General features: G+C 31.6%; 3 protein-coding genes across 6 annotated transcripts; 1 reads left to right on the top strand and 2 right to left on the bottom strand.

The window, feature by feature from the left end:
• Positions 1-1,142: 1,142 nt before the first annotated feature.
• On the top strand, positions 1,143-6,086 carry Rngo (DNA damage inducible 1 homolog rngo). 4 transcript variants are annotated; one of them, XM_076380287.1, is made up of 7 exons: positions 1,143-1,154; positions 1,236-1,648; positions 2,309-2,524; positions 2,606-2,860; positions 3,206-3,511; positions 3,590-3,709; positions 3,964-6,086. In XM_076380287.1, the coding sequence occupies exons 2-7, from the start codon at positions 1,387-1,389 to the stop codon at positions 4,185-4,187; spliced, it is 1,383 nt and encodes a 460-aa protein (XP_076236402.1). In that variant the 5' UTR covers positions 1,143-1,154; positions 1,236-1,386; the 3' UTR covers positions 4,188-6,086. The 4 variants fall into 4 exon arrangements, with proteins under 4 accessions (XP_076236402.1, XP_076236401.1, XP_076236403.1 ...); XM_076380286.1 differs by lacking the exon at positions 1,143-1,154 and having other exon boundaries at positions 1,180-1,648; XM_076380288.1 differs by lacking the exons at positions 1,143-1,154; positions 3,964-6,086 and adding an exon at positions 3,816-3,942 and having other exon boundaries at positions 1,180-1,648.
• LOC143180517 (putative oxidoreductase YrbE) lies at positions 6,014-9,311 on the bottom strand. Its single transcript, XM_076380290.1, has 4 exons — positions 9,158-9,311; positions 8,774-9,016; positions 7,822-8,203; positions 6,014-6,581 (listed from the first exon to the last, which is right to left on the bottom strand). The coding sequence occupies exons 1-4, from the start codon at positions 9,238-9,240 to the stop codon at positions 6,123-6,125; spliced, it is 1,167 nt and encodes a 388-aa protein (XP_076236405.1). The 5' UTR covers positions 9,241-9,311; the 3' UTR covers positions 6,014-6,122.
• A 3,204-nt stretch (positions 9,312-12,515) lies between these two features.
• Positions 12,516-15,867, bottom strand: LOC143180748 (cuticlin-1-like). The gene is made up of 4 exons (XM_076380698.1): positions 15,804-15,867; positions 13,856-14,103; positions 13,629-13,774; positions 12,516-13,461 (listed from the first exon to the last, which is right to left on the bottom strand). The coding sequence occupies exons 1-4, from the start codon at positions 15,862-15,864 to the stop codon at positions 13,323-13,325; spliced, it is 594 nt and encodes a 197-aa protein (XP_076236813.1). The 5' UTR covers positions 15,865-15,867; the 3' UTR covers positions 12,516-13,322.
• Positions 15,868-16,387: the final 520 nt, after the last annotated feature.

The raw sequence follows: 16,387 nt of genomic DNA, 5'->3' as shown, positions 1-16,387 counted from the left end.
TCTGTCGTAACATCCGTAGCTTTAATGCTCGTATGACCAGACTCTTAGACCAGTGTTATATATTCATTTAAGAACAGCTTCCAGAATGTTTACTCTCACATAAGATAGACACTAGATTACTCGCCGAGAACTTACTATCCAACAAAACACTCAGATCCGTGTCCATTTGAGAGTCAGTTCTCTCTAGTGCAGTGGAAATTCAATTTTTACAGTTACTCTCAAGTGCAATGTTCATTTTGCGAGAAATACACGCGGAGCAACTCGAAATACTTTACTCTCAAGTGGACATGTATGTACATGGTCGAAACTTTTAAATCAAGGAGAAAGGACAACAGATGCAAACGCAAAGAGTATCGTACAAGCAATGAACATGAAATTTCTAAATTGTTAACAAAAGACATTGACATATTTATGACTGTAGGAAGAAATAAATAGTTGAATAATTTTGCTGGATGCTTTCGAATAACAGCGAAGCTGCGTTTATGGGATTTTGTCTACTATAGCAATTTTTTGTAATTAAAATATTAAAAAACTTTAAATATTAATTAAAATACAGAAAGCAACTCATGAACCAGTTACTGTGTGCCAATAATTGTGTACTTTAGTATTTTAGTATTTAGTTTAGTATTATTATTACTAAGCCTATAATAATCATTATAGCCTATAATAATTATTAGTATCATTATTTTAGTATTTTAACATTTAGTTTAGTATTTCAGTATTTTAGAAGAGTAAATATGTTATGTTTTCAATTCGAATACGTTATTTAAAGATTCAAGTTTATGAAAGAAAGACATATTTTCAGTTTAATAGTGCTATATTTTGCTGCATGTGAGAATAAGAGGAAGGTTACAGTAATCGGTTTCCACACAGTAATTGACACTCTATAAATATAGTCCGATAATTTTGAGAACCCGATAAACATTTCCTGATATATCGTACAATCCTTTGGTAGTTACATTCGAAAGGTTGCTTAATCCCGTTTGACTTTTCTTAACTCAACCAAAATCGCGCGTACCCGTGATTTTCAGGAATCCGCACACCTTTGTTTGCATATTTCATATTTGTAACTTTAAATTTGCCGCGTGAAAGATCGTCAGCACTCAATTCACGATAAATTCATTGTCAGCATTCTTCGATATCTCGAACAGTAGGTATGTAGGTGGCCTTCAGCTCGAGTCCTCCAAGACCGGGTAGTATTTTTGCTGAGCTGGGTTGTTGTTTACATCCCGCAGCCGCTCTTCGTCTGCAACCCCGCGAGAGGAGAGGAGAGCGGCGACAAAATCTTGTGTCGAAATTCGCTTGGTTGCATTGGCCCCCTGACACTGATTCCCCACAGTAATCCGTGATTATTTGGACTGCACACTTCGACCGAGGGCTACAATAATGAAGGTAACCGTAACCACGCTCAGCGACGACATCTTCGTCCTAGATGTCAGCGAAGAGTTGGAGCTGGAGAACTTCAAGGCTTTCTGTGAAATCGAAAGCGGTGTACCCGCGCACGAGATCGTGATCGCGTTTAACGGCCTGCCTCTGATGGACGATAAGAAGTCGCTAAAGGACCATGGGATCCGGGATGGTGACGCGGTGATCTTGCAACATATGCACCACAGCGGGACCGACTTGAACCTTCAACCCTTTAACGGAGGTCAGCTTCCATACCGCACCATTATTTAACTGTGGCAATCGAGGTGACCCATGAGGTTAGCTTTTCTGCTTCGATTTACGTTCTTCAAGCATTCTATACTTGTTCACCATTGATCATTCAATCTGATCACCTTCGAAAGCCAAATGTCCATCACTCGCATGTGTTGCACAATCCTGGCGAATACCTGACTCAGTTCAGTTTGTCTGACTGAGTATGTTTTCCTAATGTTAACTATATTTCTTTTAATTATAATGAAAAGAAAGATTATGTATCATGTAGGATTACATTGTTTTCTGATATCTGGAGTATGAGAAGAAAGGTTCATTTTAGACTTTGTTTTTATTTGTGTGATATATGTGCACATTGTCCGATTATTGTGTGAGTTATTGTTTCAGATTTCTGTTTTGATTCTTTTGAATATATATTACAGAAAATATTCTGATGGTTTAGAACTTGAAGGTCATAGGTCAAAACATGCTGTTTTATAATTTATTATAGTTGTAATCCTTTAGCCCCTTGTAAAAAATGTTTATTTTATTCCTTTGTTTACACTGCAAGGTTTTGCTAGCATAAATAGTTATCTGGAATAGCTTTGCACAACTGTATGATCAATTGTCGTAAAGAAGAGAATGTATTAAATTCCAAGATACGTCACTCTAGCTATTCCCATGTTGGACTTCAGTTCCATCAGAGTGCCAGGGACATCCAATAGTCGGCAGCCAACTACCTCAAACAATGCTGGCAGAATGCAGAGCCCCAGGAGTGAGGATAATCCAGCCAGGATAAGAGATATGTTTTTAGCTAATCTGGATCAGCTAGCTCTGCTTAAACAAAATAATCCTAGGCTAGCTGATGCTCTACTTTCTGGAAATCTTGGTGCGTCTTATAAAAGCATATTTCTTTCTCTTTAGCTTAGAATTTTGAGAGTTTACATTAGTACAAAAATTTGAATTATAGATAGATTTTCTACTGTACTTGGAGAGCAAATAAAAGCTCGAGAAGAGCGCCAGGCTCAGAGATTGAGGATGATGAATGCAGATCCATTTGATACAGAAGCACAGAGGTTAATAGCAGAAGAAATTAGGCAGAAAAACATAGAAGCAAACATGGAAGCTGCAATGGAATACAATCCAGAAATATTTGGAACAGTTGTTATGTTATACATTAATTGTAAAGTTAATGGATTCCCTGTTAAAGCATTTATTGATTCAGGTGCGTGCTTATTTTTCTTATCTGCTCATATAATTAAATAAAAGCTTAATGAAATATGCAAGTACATGTAGGATGTATCTGAAACCACTAGTGAATCAGAGACAAGATTATTTTTAAATATCTTTGTTTGGTCGCGTTTGGTTCGTGAGCGTCTATTTTTAAATTCCTGCATTTTGAAAGTCATTCTTTGTAGTATGGTTCTTCTCAGAAGGGCACTCTATTTTTAGATATTAAAATCTGTATTCAGATGTATGACACATTTTAAAACTTTATAAAAGTATTGATGTTCATTTAATTGGTAATAAAATTTTATTACTATTGAAATACTTCTATTAAAAAATATAGGTGCACAGTCAACTATAATGTCTGCTGCTTGTGCTGAAAGATGCCACATAATGCGGCTAGTTGATACAAGGTGGGCTGGAGTAGCCAAAGGTATTGGAGTTCAGCGGGTTATTGGACGTATACACATGGTACAAATTCAGATTGGCAATGATCACTTAACAACTTCATTCAGTGTTCTTGAAGAACAACCTATGGATATGTTACTTGGTTTGGATATGTTAAAGAGACATCAATGTTGCATAGACCTCAAAAAGAATGTGCTAAAAATTGGAACCACAGGCACAAAAACACCATTTCTTGCAGAAGGTATACTTACCAAAAGAACTTGAAACTGTAAAATATTTTTTTTATTTTATTATACAATATAGTCGTATGTATTGTTAGGTGATCTGCCTGAGTGTGCAAGGTTGAGTGGTAACAATGATGAAGTCTTTGATGATGGAGAACTCCAAAGAGCACTGGAGGACAGTTCTAGAGATGCCAAAAAGCAGCGTCAGCAGAATGGTAAGTGTAAAACTATTCTTAGTTCTTCCTTTATACCTTTTCTATGCCATTCATTAACAACAAAAACAAAAGGATTCCTACATTAACACTTTTTTCTGCACCCCAGGAAGTTCCTGAAACGAAAACAAATCCTGTCATTTTCCTGGCCCAATGTGTTTAATAAACAGAAATCTAGTCACACCGTGCATGCATTTGTGAATTTATTTGTTATTCATGAAGAATCTGAGAGAAAGTTAGTTTTGTGTGCTTTTTAGACGGTCCAGAAAGCAATAACTCTAGTAAGTCATCGGTTACGCCGAGCAGATCAACACCGTCAGAAACTACTATTTTGCCCATCGATCAGTTTACAGAGGAAACAGTAAAGGAGATTGAAGTCTTGGGTTTTACTAGAGCACAAGTTATTGCGGAACTGCGTCGATTTAATGGAGACAAAGCACAAGCAACTGCTGCGTTGTTTGCCAAATCTCTGAAATTTTAAATCAATTACATCACATGAAGAGGAAAGGGAAGTACAGAATTTTTACGATTGTGAATAAGACGCGTGAGGTGAAGTCATTTGAAATGGTATTTTTTTCGATTGGAAATGGATTTAAGATGTAAAAGTTGATAGACATTATAATTTTTAGTATATTTGTTGCTAATAGTTATTTTTGTAAAAATAATTGTTAGTGCCTAATATGCTTAAAGTTATTAGTACATTACTTTTTAAATCTTAAGTCCATTTACATGTAAGAAATGCAAGATCTTGTACTTCGTTTCTAAAGAAAAGGATTTATACTTGATAGCGATTTTGATAGCGATTTTGATAGCGATTTTTTAACATTAATAATAATATTAATAGTTCGGTGCACCAAAATGACCAATGATGCTCAGGCAGATACGTTCTTTGCTCAACAATAGGAATTAAATTTCATCGGGCATTTTAAACAAGAACGTTGAACTTGCAGTAGTTATGCAAAATGTAACAAATATACGTCGTAATGTTTATGGGAGTGGTGAAGAACTTCAAGTGGATCATAAAATGTTGATAATTAAGTTATGACGAAAGAGCCAGTCTGCCTTTGTTTTGCAACTATATCTTAAAGTTAATAGTATAATTTTTAAATGGGAATTAATTTACGCATATGCCGGTAAAACAAATACCTTGAAACAAATACCTTGTTATTGTTTCGACTTCTTGAGTATTTAAGTAAGTGTTTTCGAAGGTCTTTAAGGTTCTCTACATGATGCATTTGCAACTTAGTAAACAAATTATAATATATCACTAGATTAGTCTGAGATCTAGTACAAGAACAGTTCAACTAAACTCTTTTGTATTAAATTACTATTTCTTTTAAAACTTTACAGGAGATGAACTTTAAAAGTTTGTCTTATGTAGGTAGCGTTAGGCGGTCAATTTGTACATATACACATGTACACATACGCGACACGCGCACGCACCTTGCGAAACTGTCCTCCAACTATAATACATATAAATGGTGATTTTAAGATATTCATGAAAATAGTAAATCAAATATTTAACCATTCAACATTTTAGTTCCATTTGAATTCGTCTACTACTTCTGTAAATATTTAAACGTATAGGCGTTACGCCTTATACATGCACCATGCCGTACATTCTGTGCCTATCCTTTTTTTCTTTTTTGTTATATATGCAAAACATTATGTATAAACACCAAATCGACTTATTCTGATATCCAACTATAGTTATCATAATGCAGATAAGTTTAAGGGCAGTTTAAGGTAAATTAAAGAGTTCTAAGTTAAGTTAAACAGTTCGTTCTTTTCTATGGAAGTAAAACAAACGTTTTGTCATGTTTGTTGTTTTCTACAAGATTAGATCAATTCGAGAAGTAAAAACCAATTGTAATACAATGGAAAAATTAGTTCCTCCAATAATTTATTAAATAGAGGAAAAGACATAGGTCGTGGATCAACAAGTCCTGAGGGTTTCCATTTACATGTTATTTTATTGAAAACAACTAATTTACAAGTTGTAATTTTTTATTATTACTTTTTTTAGATGACCATTGGTCGAGTCTACATCAATAGACAACATGAATTTTTGTACTATTTTAACTATCTATATTTAAGACGTATGGTACTTTTCTGTATTTTGTTTATTATATCAGATATGTAAAAAAAAAGGAAACTGAAAATGAAATGTAACATACATAGTGTTTCACTCCATGTTTCCACATTTTATGTCCTATGCTAACCATAGTTTACAAAGACTTTCAATTCAACTCGCCCTAAAAAAGGAACTTCAGAAATTTATGCCTGCTCGAAGAAAAACACACCGTAGACGTTAATTATCGTTTATTAAAATTGTACAAGTATATCTCAACCAATTTGATAAAGCACGCAATGGAGAAAATCGATGTGTTTCTAATTTACAAAGTTCACTATTTCTTTAAATGGTTTCTGGCAATTCATCCTTCTCCCATTTGATTTCGACCAGTTTTCCAGTACGAACGGATTCTTCGCAAGCACAAGCAATTTTACATACAGCTAGAGTCTGCTTAGGTAATACGGATGACTCTGCTTTGCCGAGAACAATATTGATAAAGTGATCCAGCTCCCTGCGATAACCGTTCATGAATCTACTGGCAAACGAATACCATATAGGAGCACCGATCGGTCCCTGCAGACCATATTGCATCGTCAAAGAGTGAGTGGGCCGCTCGTTGTCCGCAGTTATCATACCCTTCGGACCAAATACTTCGAGACGCTGATCGTATCCAAAGCTACTATGTCGTGATACGTCTATAATTCCCAAGGTACCTGAAGGAAAGTACAGGGACACAACTACTGTATCGTAGTCACCTAATGCTTTGATTTCTGGAATGTGTGCATGAGCTTGAACAGCAATCTGTAACAAAACAGTTCTATTAAGTGAACAGTCACAACACAGTATGTACCTTTACCTAGTATCTTAAATTAATAAGTGCTAATGAAAGTTCAAGATATTTCAAATGCCTTTTTTAATTTCCGATTAGTGATACTAAATATTTCTTATTTCTTCTTAATAACTATATATTGTAGTTAAGCTTGTTGCAACATTTAAGTAAGAGTAATTTCAATTTTGACAACAGTTTGATCATCATCAATAGAAACATCTGTATCTCATGTTACTAGTTGGAAATTAAATTAATAAAGGTAATTATAAATTATTAGCACACTCATCGCCAGTTTTTAATGACTTTGAAATATGTCGTCGTGGTAAACATTCTAAACAATATTTTCCTATACATATAACCACCTTTTTTTTAATTTTAGAAATATACGCATATATATCTTCGATATCTCATATATCGTATTTTTAAGGTCTGAGACAAAATAAGGATAGTAGTCGGGTAGGTCCGAGTTAAATAGTTTAGAATCAGACCTAGATCAGGCCCGGGTCAGGTTTAGTCTAAGTCTAGGATAGGTCTGTATGTCGAGTACACGGGAAAGAAAGACGGCTCAAAACCTAGTAGAGCTATATTTTTTTGAAAACAGCTCCATGTCCTGTGTGGTTTTAACCATTTGTTCATATTTCAACTTCTACAGTGACTACTAGGTCAATACCTCCTGAATAAGAGTTTTTAATAAATGGACTGCGCATATCGTCAAATACAATTTGTGGTAGTATTAAAGAAGGTGTTTGTCATATTTACATGTTCCTCAAAGGTTAGCTCAGTCAACAACTGTGACTGAAGATATGCCCAATTTATTTACTAAAAATTTCTGTCGGAATGCCTCTTTCAAAAATTCTAATTCTAACTTACTCTGATCTTTCTTTCTCTTCCATGTACAGAACACCCAATATAACCCATATCTATCTAACCCAGACCTATCCGAAAATTATCTCAGTCTTCACCCACGCCTTAAAACCACGATATAAGTTATCGAAAATATTTTTACATACATCTCTAAAACTGACTGAACGACGAATGTACGTATTAAGTAAAATTACTCAGGCCATTGACCCTGACAGCATATATCAGGGTTATTGAAATTAGTGAAATGTGCCTTAATCTTTTAATAAATATTATTTAATCCATTTAATTCAACTTTTCTTCTAGTTAGGATTTTACAATATCTTGCTAATACTAATTAAAGGTTAATACCTTAATGGGATATTCCCCAAGAATCCAAGTCATTATATCCAAGTCATGGACCATACAATCATGGAATATACCACCAGAAATTTTCAAATATTCTAGTCCAGGAAGGGGAGAGTCCCGAGAGATAGTTTTAATAATGTGAACATGTCCAATCTCTCCATTTCTAACTCTGTCTCTAACAGTTGAATAACTGGGATCAAAACGTCTGTTGAAGGCGCAAAACAATGGTTTACCAATCCTTTTAGCAGTATCATAGCACTTGATAGTACTATCACGAGTCTCAGCTATTGGTTTCTCACAAAAAACTGCTTTTTTTGCTTCTAATGCCTTCCTTACAATCATTTCGTGTGTATATGTAGGTGATGCTACAATAACTGCGTCCACTCTATATCAAAGATAATTTGTTAATTGAGCCTCTAGACCCACTTGCAGTAATACTTAATAATGGTAGAATTGCTATATTTTCTTAAAAAATTTGGAAGCTATAGAAAATTTTTGGATATTTGTGCACATTTCCTGTATTACTATTATCTATTAGCTTAATTACTCATAAGTAGGTCAAGCATAGTGGATAAAATGATGATAAATGTATTTCAACCTGTAATCATTGAATTACTTTGAGTCATAGTATAGGTAATAATGTATTGAAGCAGAAAACTGAACTATAATATAAATACACTATACATTATTTTATACATTTCCACAGAAATGCTAGACAAACGATCATAATAATATCAAATACAGAACACAATGCCACAACAAATAATTTTTTAGTGGTAATAAACTTTAACAAACCTCTTTTTAGACATATCTTTAAATTTGCTGATTATTTAGACCAAAATATGTGTCATAAATTTAATACGTATGACAAATAACAAAACAAAAAATAGAAGTTTCTATAGTATTTTCTGATTTCAAATTTGTTGAGAATATTAGCATAAAATCAGATACTTACTGAGGGTCATTGTACACCTTATCTGCCTGTTTGCTATTTAAAAAGGTGACATCTTCTAGGTGCCAATAATCCCTTAAACTATCCCAGTTTGATTCAACGTCATCCACTATATACAACAGCTTTACACGAGGACTAGCAATTATGTTACTCAAATGAATAGTTCCTGCACGACCTACACCAAATAAAGCGAATTTCACTTTTGGATGACGTAGCTCCTTCTTTAATGTAAGGTCTTCTAAATACCTGGAATGATATGTAAATAACTTTTAGTCATTCATGAAAAGGAAGAAGATATTAAAGTTTATATTCATGATTCAAAATCGCAGAACTGAAAACGTGGAAAAATTTAAACGTCAAAACACCGATTAAAGTCTGAATGCTTACTTCTGATAAAGATAATCCTGCTGAGGAGGCGATGGATTTGATTTTGTATACGGCGAATCTTCTTTAAATTTTACCGTTGCCATAATTCTTTATAAATATTAGCTAATATTGTAGTTTCCTTTAACAGAACAGCACGAGATCGCAACTAACTCTCCGCTGCTTGTTTCAAACAACAACTTACTACGCGGGTAATTCGTTCTTATATAGAAGAGACCAAGCGAATAACAGGAGTGGGGATAGGTAACATGATTAGGTAGGACGCATAATACAAATGCATGCAAATCTGCAGCGGTAAATATTTCTGTTTTTCAAACGATAAACTTGCTTCAAAATATCATTCTTTTATCATTTCTACAGCATCCAACTAGTGAATTTGTTTAATTTCATATATTGGGGATATCTAGTTTAAAAAGCCTGTTTATGGCTTCCACACAAATTTATGAATATTACATTCAAAATAGTTGATTACATTTCAATTTTGTACATATGAGTCATATATCAGGTTTTGAAAGATGAATTCAATATTAGGAACAGTGGAATTTTGAACATTCAATGCAATTTTCTTATTATTGTACTACTCTAACTGTGTATCTCATTTTTATGAGTAGTACAACTAAAATTTATTCTATAGCCTGTTCATTTTTTTGTACCCTCAAAATCAGAATTGCTTCAGATTTTTTTAAGAAACAAAGAAACGTTGTTAACATTGTTACAAACGTTGCTGTTGAATCTTTCCAGAAATTAAATTTATAAAATTCTAAAAATCAATTCTATCGGATTTGAACATATTTTCTTCGGAAAACTATTTGAAATACATAAATGACTACTCAAATAGTTTTCGAATCTCATTAATCGTTAAATTAAGAAGGTTACATTTTGTGCTTGTGAAACGAAACTCTTCCAGAGTATTCCAGCCGTTCGTTCAAGTAATTCGTTAGATACATTATTGTATCTATCATTATGGTCCGTTGTTATCAACGGGCAGTTTGTACATAAAATTGATCGTAATAATTACTGTACAAAATAACATAATTGGCAATTATTTTTTTATGAACCGATTATACCAGTGTTAATCAAATTGTTTCTGGAATACCATACATATTATGTTAAGATTCGCTATGTTTGTAAATTTTATTTGTGAATATTGACAAAATAATGAATTTTTTAAAGATTTTTCTTACAAAGCTATCCTTGATCCAGTTATCAACTGACCTCTTCGAATCAAATCATCAGAAAATGAGGTATAAATAATCTACGGAATTGAATTAAAAGTTGCTGTGCTTGTTAGTGAATCTGACTCTTAAAATATTTATATTTAATACATAATGACAATTAAGGCTTTTTCACTGTGTACGCAGTGAATCAGAAAGCTTCGCCATTATTCCTCCTTGAAATAAGTCTGCACGACGAAATTAATAGCCTAAAAATTGTTTAATCGAATTTCAATGGAAAAATATGGCTCTATCTGCGTTTAAGACTCGATTAGATTTTGTCGATATTTTCTATCAAGCTTGAAACATTTAATCTTCACAGAAAAAGGAACAATCGCTCTCTTATTTCGCTTAATGGTAGAAACCAGAAGAAATAATAGTCTAAATGCATAACTAAATGTATAAAATAACATAACAAAAAGCAAGACTGAAAGTACGTACACGAATCAATATCGGTATTATAATATTATAAATAAACGATACTGGATAGTATGATATTAGCATTTTATTAATTTAATAAAACGTAACTGAAATAAAATATTTGACATCAAGATATTTACCTAAACACATATACTACATGAACTGAAAAAAAAATTACGACATAAAAAATATATAAGTAAAATACGATTGTACTAATTAACATTGAAAAATTACTTGCAATAATGGAAAATCGAATGTAAGAAGTTCTAACAAATGAACATTATTTATGCTTTTATATTAATTTAATTTCCTAAATTCACTGTATGAAGTTTGATGTATCATATCAATAGAGCAAAATCATGAAAATTTCTTCATGTTTGACAACCAATGTATCGTGTAAGTAACAATTTTGGCATATATATTTGAAACTAAATTAGAAAAGAATACTTTTTAGAAAGAATAGTTTCATTTTTATTAACTAATTTTTACTAACTTTTTTGAGCAATGTATGATAAAATAAGAAATTGAAAAAATATATTTTATTTATAAAAATAATTAAATACATAGCACCTAAAACCAAAGGGATGCTTGTGACATTTTTCTGACATCGAGGAAATCGAGTTTGAACTTGAAATGCGTTAAAGAAATTCCATGTCAAATCTCTACGAAAATTAAGTTATATTTGATGCTTAATATAGTAAGGATCGTATACCCAAATTTCTAACGAATTTTATTTTTTGGTTTGAATTATTGATTATACAGAAAATAATCTATATTATACTTGCATCCCTTTGGCAATAACTAAATTTTTCGCAATTAGTTTTTTTATGGGAAAAAATGGAAAGAAATATAAAATATATTTTAAAGACACTTTAGTAACATGAATTGTTTTGTTGGGTAAATTGGTATTATGTTATTGTAAACATTCGAAAATTGATAAACCCTAAGTTTCACCAGTAAATTTTAGCATTTACCAGGAGAGGTAATAAAAGTTCAAAAAAACTTGTAAACACTTTCATATCGGACTTTTGCCAAATCATTTTGCTAAATGCTCGGATTGACCACTTTTCAGACATTTACAGTAACATTTATACTATTGCGTATGAGATAATAAATCAGTTGCATCCCTTTGACATTAATTTTTTTTAATAATTTTCTTATTAGTTAATTTTTCTGGCCTTTAAATGGTATTTTTACGTAAAACGATTACTTACGTTACATTACTTGCAATATTATATTTAATGATTTAATTAACCATTTTTGTTCTTAACTCAAAAATTTCAAAAATGTCATCTGCATCTTTTTGGTTCTGAGTGCCTCATATAAAAATAATATAATGATACATGTACACTTCCTTTATCTGGTAAGTAATAAGGTACCGAATCATCTTGATAAGTATAGTTGTCTATATATCCAAAGGATTCCAAAATTAAGGACAGTAACTTTTCTTGTAAAACGTTTTTGTACATCTTAGCATCTACTACATCTTTAATCAAATAAAGTTCACTTACTTCTTTAATAAAAATAGAGTTCAAAATCATTTAACATTGCATAAATTTAACAGCGGTGAACAAACATTTTGAACTAAAATTTTTTCACCTTTACTGTCGACAGTGATGCCGACATTTGTAATTTCATTATTTATAACTTTGTTTACTTGTAATTCTATTGCATTCCTCTTAGTCTCGAATAAATAAAATATATTTTTTTAGTTTATTATTTTACAATATATTGCTCTAAAAAATGTCCATGTACGAAAAGTGTAGAAGTGGATTTTTCTTTTAAACGACTATAACTTTATTAAAAAGTATCATTTTTAACGCAATTGTTTCGTGTGTTTTGAAGAAGAATGATCACACTTTCCCGACATTATAGATCAAAATTGTAAATGCTATTGTCTACACGATACAGTGCTGTCAAAAAAGATGAAATTTTCACGATTAATCAACTATCTATTTATGGGAAAATTGTGCACCTTATGTACCAATTTAGACAAAACTGGACAAAAGGATAAAAATATAGGTTTAATACACTTTTTGTTGAATCGAATTTGAGTGGCTATCAACAACGTTATGGATCTTCGAAGTTCGACAATTTTTCAATGGTACTCAAGTGATGCAATAAATTTTGCCAGTAACGTAGATAATATAGTATCGATCGAGTTTGTTTCCAAAATATTCATCATATAGTACAAGGTTATCAAAGTATCGTATCGTATATCGTTGAAGACGTTGATACAAAATCATTGTAAGTATAACGAGTCAATGCCATTGACGGGAAAAAAATTAATCATGCAGTGAGTGGAATTCTACTACTGATATTACATTTCATTGAATATTTCCTTGCATTCAGTTAGAATCACTCATCGTCAGCCAGAATTAGAAAATACAAAATACAATATCAGAAGAAAATAACATAGCAATGCTTGGAAATGCATGCTTAAATTTCAGAAAGAACAGCTTTTCCTTCGATTTGGATCACATATCCCTCGAACATTGAGTTATTATATTATGTAACATTTGCCTACGATGAGTCTATAATTCGTCGTTAATCTTAGAAATTGAACTAGGTACAAAGATGACTTCTTCATTATCGCTTTCTACGTACGCCATTCTTTTTGTTTTGTCTCTGCCAGGATCCGCGTCTATCAGAGATATGCTCGATCTCACTTCTCTGAAAATGAGAGTGTAATTAGACATTTTTATAAAGATAATGTAATCAGAAATATGCAATTAAAGGTTGAGTGATTGGAAAATAAAGAAATTGTAAAACAATTGTTGAGTTACGTAATCATGTAGAGCATTAAACTCAAACCGTTTTCTTTTTAAAGTACCACTTACCTCTTATCGAGTTCATTTAGTTCAGCTGATACTGTGAGATCTCTCGGTTGGGAGAAATCGCATTCTAAAATAAAAGCCGCATCACCTGGAGTAACTAACTCATCGTCGTGTTGAATAATTAAAATGTTTTTGTATTTATTGCCCTCCTAATTTAACAGATAATACGTTTTAAATTATTTTTGTATTGTCTTGGAGATATTATGTAAAAATTAGCAATAAGTACTAACATTTTCGGTTTCACATTGATCAAAAGGAATGCTCATTATAAAAGTACCACCACGGGCTGCGTCAAGAAAACAAGGAGATTGCTTAGAATAGAAGCTTCCCTGAGTGTATATTACGCCTGAAAACTCCTCGGAAGTTTTCAGGTCTACTGTCATTTTCTCGGCTCCACAACGCAGAGCAACTTGATCATATCCTTCTGTGGAAGCTCCAATTTCCATATCCATGGATAAATCCTGTTCCCATATTTCTTCTGTAACATGATAAAATTTGATTGTTTATTATTAAATTATTTTTTTTAATACAATGTTGTTTATACCCTTTAGGCTGCGAACTTTGATAAAATTACAGATTAAAGATAAAACGTATGGTTTAAAAGTATTGATTAAACTAATTAGAACGTGTTAGGGGCATAAATAGAATTGCAAAAATGAAGAAGTGTTTTATATTTCACTAAGATCAAATTTTTATCAATTATAGATTCTAAAATATTTGATATCTCATCTAGAACTGGTACAACTTTTGTAACCATTTAAAATTGGTACTAAAATCGATTTTATGTTGTTAGATTATGCAAAGAAAACTGGCAAAAAATCGTAATACTAATATACAAAAAAAATGGATTTAACGTAAATATATACATATCTATGTATATAGGATGTTTCACGAAACTAGACTTCGTTATAGTTCTTAAATAGTAAAAGATAGAAAAAATTACATTAAGCAACATTAAATGATGTTGGATGATGCATAAATTAGTCCTATTGTATGTGTTTACTCAGACAGTGGAGACACTTCGAAAATTTCAAGATCACTTCAGTTCTTTTAATGGAATTATATATTTTGTTATACATCATATTGAACTTCATTTCTTCATTGTGTTCGCCAGACTTGACGTCTCGAGACTTTTTCCTATGAGAATTTTTCAAGGATAACATGTATTTGTGTCGTGTTCATAATGGATGTTAGACATTTAAATCAGTTTAATTTTCAAAATATCAAAAATAACACCATTTTAAATCGGTTATAATATGAGAAATGCGAAGAAAAGAATGCATCCGTGGAATGTAATGGCGGGTCATTCGAATATTTTTCATAATTAAAGAAATTTATTAAATAAATAAATCGTATTAGTACTACGAAGAGAAAATACTTATACTTATTTAAAATATTAAATCAGCTGATGTTACAGATATCATAAAATTGTTAGTAAACACAAACAATGCACATGAAAAACGTTCAAGCGTACGTAGGTTCAAGTACAATATTGCAAAATGAAGTTCAAATATATTAAAAATTAACCACTTTATGATATACTTAAGTGCTCTAATACCTATATTTTTATAGAGAATAAAGAGATGAATTTACTGATACATAAAAGAATATATAACTCCACTTTAAAAAATTGATCTGATTTCGAAATCTTTAAAATACTTTTACTTTTGGAGTAGACACATACACCATTTAATTTTGCTCAATGAAATTATTGTCTATTTTCTGACATTTAAACCTTATGATTGAACCTAGTTGTATACAGCACCCTGTATATAGGATATATCAAGACTGATGATACAAGCGAAAAGGGGATGAATTTACAGAAAATAGAATTGAAAATATATAACAAGATTTTTAAAATCTTAATTTATATTTTGTATTTTACTTTTTTACAACCCTGAAGCATCGAAAACCATATTTCGTATACCAGTATATTTGACTAAAATTCAATACCAATATTTTCGAAGACAAAATGTAGTACCGATAAATGTCATTTTACGTTTTTACTTATTTTTTCTTATAGAATTCCTACCTGTTCACTTGTACCATCGGTTCTAGAATATCTTGTATTAACATACATAATCAAATTAAGATATAACATTAATAAATCAACAAAATTTCAAAATATTGATAAATCAACAAGCAACAAAATAACGGATTAAATAACGCTTTTTTTACCCGCCAGATATTGTTTTAGCGTGAAGACGAGAAATAATAGAAGAGGTAACGGTAATCGCATGACGTAGAACATTGCCAGACAAACGTCCGTGAACTGACAGGGAATTCAAGTTCGTCCATTGAAAAGTGGTCTCTCCTATTACCTGTTTCTGTCTGACTCCCACTTTACCATTGAATTCCCAAATGTTTCATCCATAATGGAAATTTAGTAAATTTGTTTAGACTTCTAATGACAAACTCTGCAGTAAAAGTAATTAAAATTTTGTAAACTTATTATTCAAAATAATTTATTGTACATTTGTTATGTTTGAATAGTTTATATTTTTGGTTGTACATGTATCATTTTCCCGTAATTTTTACTTTGATTTATATTTATGTTAAAGTAATTTTCATTGATCCGAAGTTAAAAATTCTTTAAGATCATATTTCCTTTTTTAGGACTTTGAACGTGTTTTTGGAGCACCTGGGAAACATTTGCAACCGGTTACATACTTTAAGAATGAAAAGTCATTGACCTTTGACCTTGCAAAATATTCCTATACAATATTATAAAAGTTCTAATTCACCTCTTCTTATATTTTTCA

Source organism: Calliopsis andreniformis, chromosome 6 (genome assembly GCF_051401765.1).
Source record: "Calliopsis andreniformis isolate RMS-2024a chromosome 6, iyCalAndr_principal, whole genome shotgun sequence".
NCBI lineage: Eukaryota > Metazoa > Arthropoda > Insecta > Hymenoptera > Andrenidae > Calliopsis > Calliopsis andreniformis.
Note: the sequence above shows the minus strand (reverse complement) of the source record. Positions and strands in the feature narration are given on the sequence as shown.

What these genes read in the sequence shown, in the direction of transcription:
- Rngo (XM_076380287.1), top strand. Translation starts at nt 1,387, where the DNA reads ATGAAGGTAACCGTAACCACGCTCAGCGACGACATCTTCGTCCTAGAT. An exon ending in CCTTCAACCCTTTAACGGAG is followed by an intron (nt 1,649 to 2,308) that starts GTCAGCTTCCAT and finishes ACGTCACTCTAG; the next exon opens with CTATTCCCATGTTGGACTTC. An exon ending in TAAAGCATTTATTGATTCAG is followed by an intron (nt 2,861 to 3,205) that starts GTGCGTGCTTAT and finishes TAAAAAATATAG; the next exon opens with GTGCACAGTCAACTATAATG.
- LOC143180517 (XM_076380290.1), bottom strand. Translation starts at nt 9,240, where the DNA reads ATGGCAACGGTAAAATTTAAAGAAGATTCGCCGTATACAAAATCAAAT. An exon ending in CAGGATTATCTTTATCAGAA is followed by an intron (nt 9,017 to 9,157) that starts GTAAGCATTCAG and finishes ATATCATTCCAG; the next exon opens with GTATTTAGAAGACCTTACAT. An exon ending in TTGGGGAATATCCCATTAAG is followed by an intron (nt 6,582 to 7,821) that starts GTATTAACCTTT and finishes GTTTTGTTACAG; the next exon opens with ATTGCTGTTCAAGCTCATGC.
- LOC143180748 (XM_076380698.1), bottom strand. Translation starts at nt 15,864, where the DNA reads ATGCGATTACCGTTACCTCTTCTATTATTTCTCGTCTTCACGCTAAAA. An exon ending in GCTAAAACAATATCTGGCGG is followed by an intron (nt 14,104 to 15,803) that starts GTAAAAAAAGCG and finishes ATCATGTTACAG; the next exon opens with AAGAAATATGGGAACAGGAT. An exon ending in CTAAATGAACTCGATAAGAG is followed by an intron (nt 13,462 to 13,628) that starts GTAAGTGGTACT and finishes TCTCATTTTCAG; the next exon opens with AGAAGTGAGATCGAGCATAT.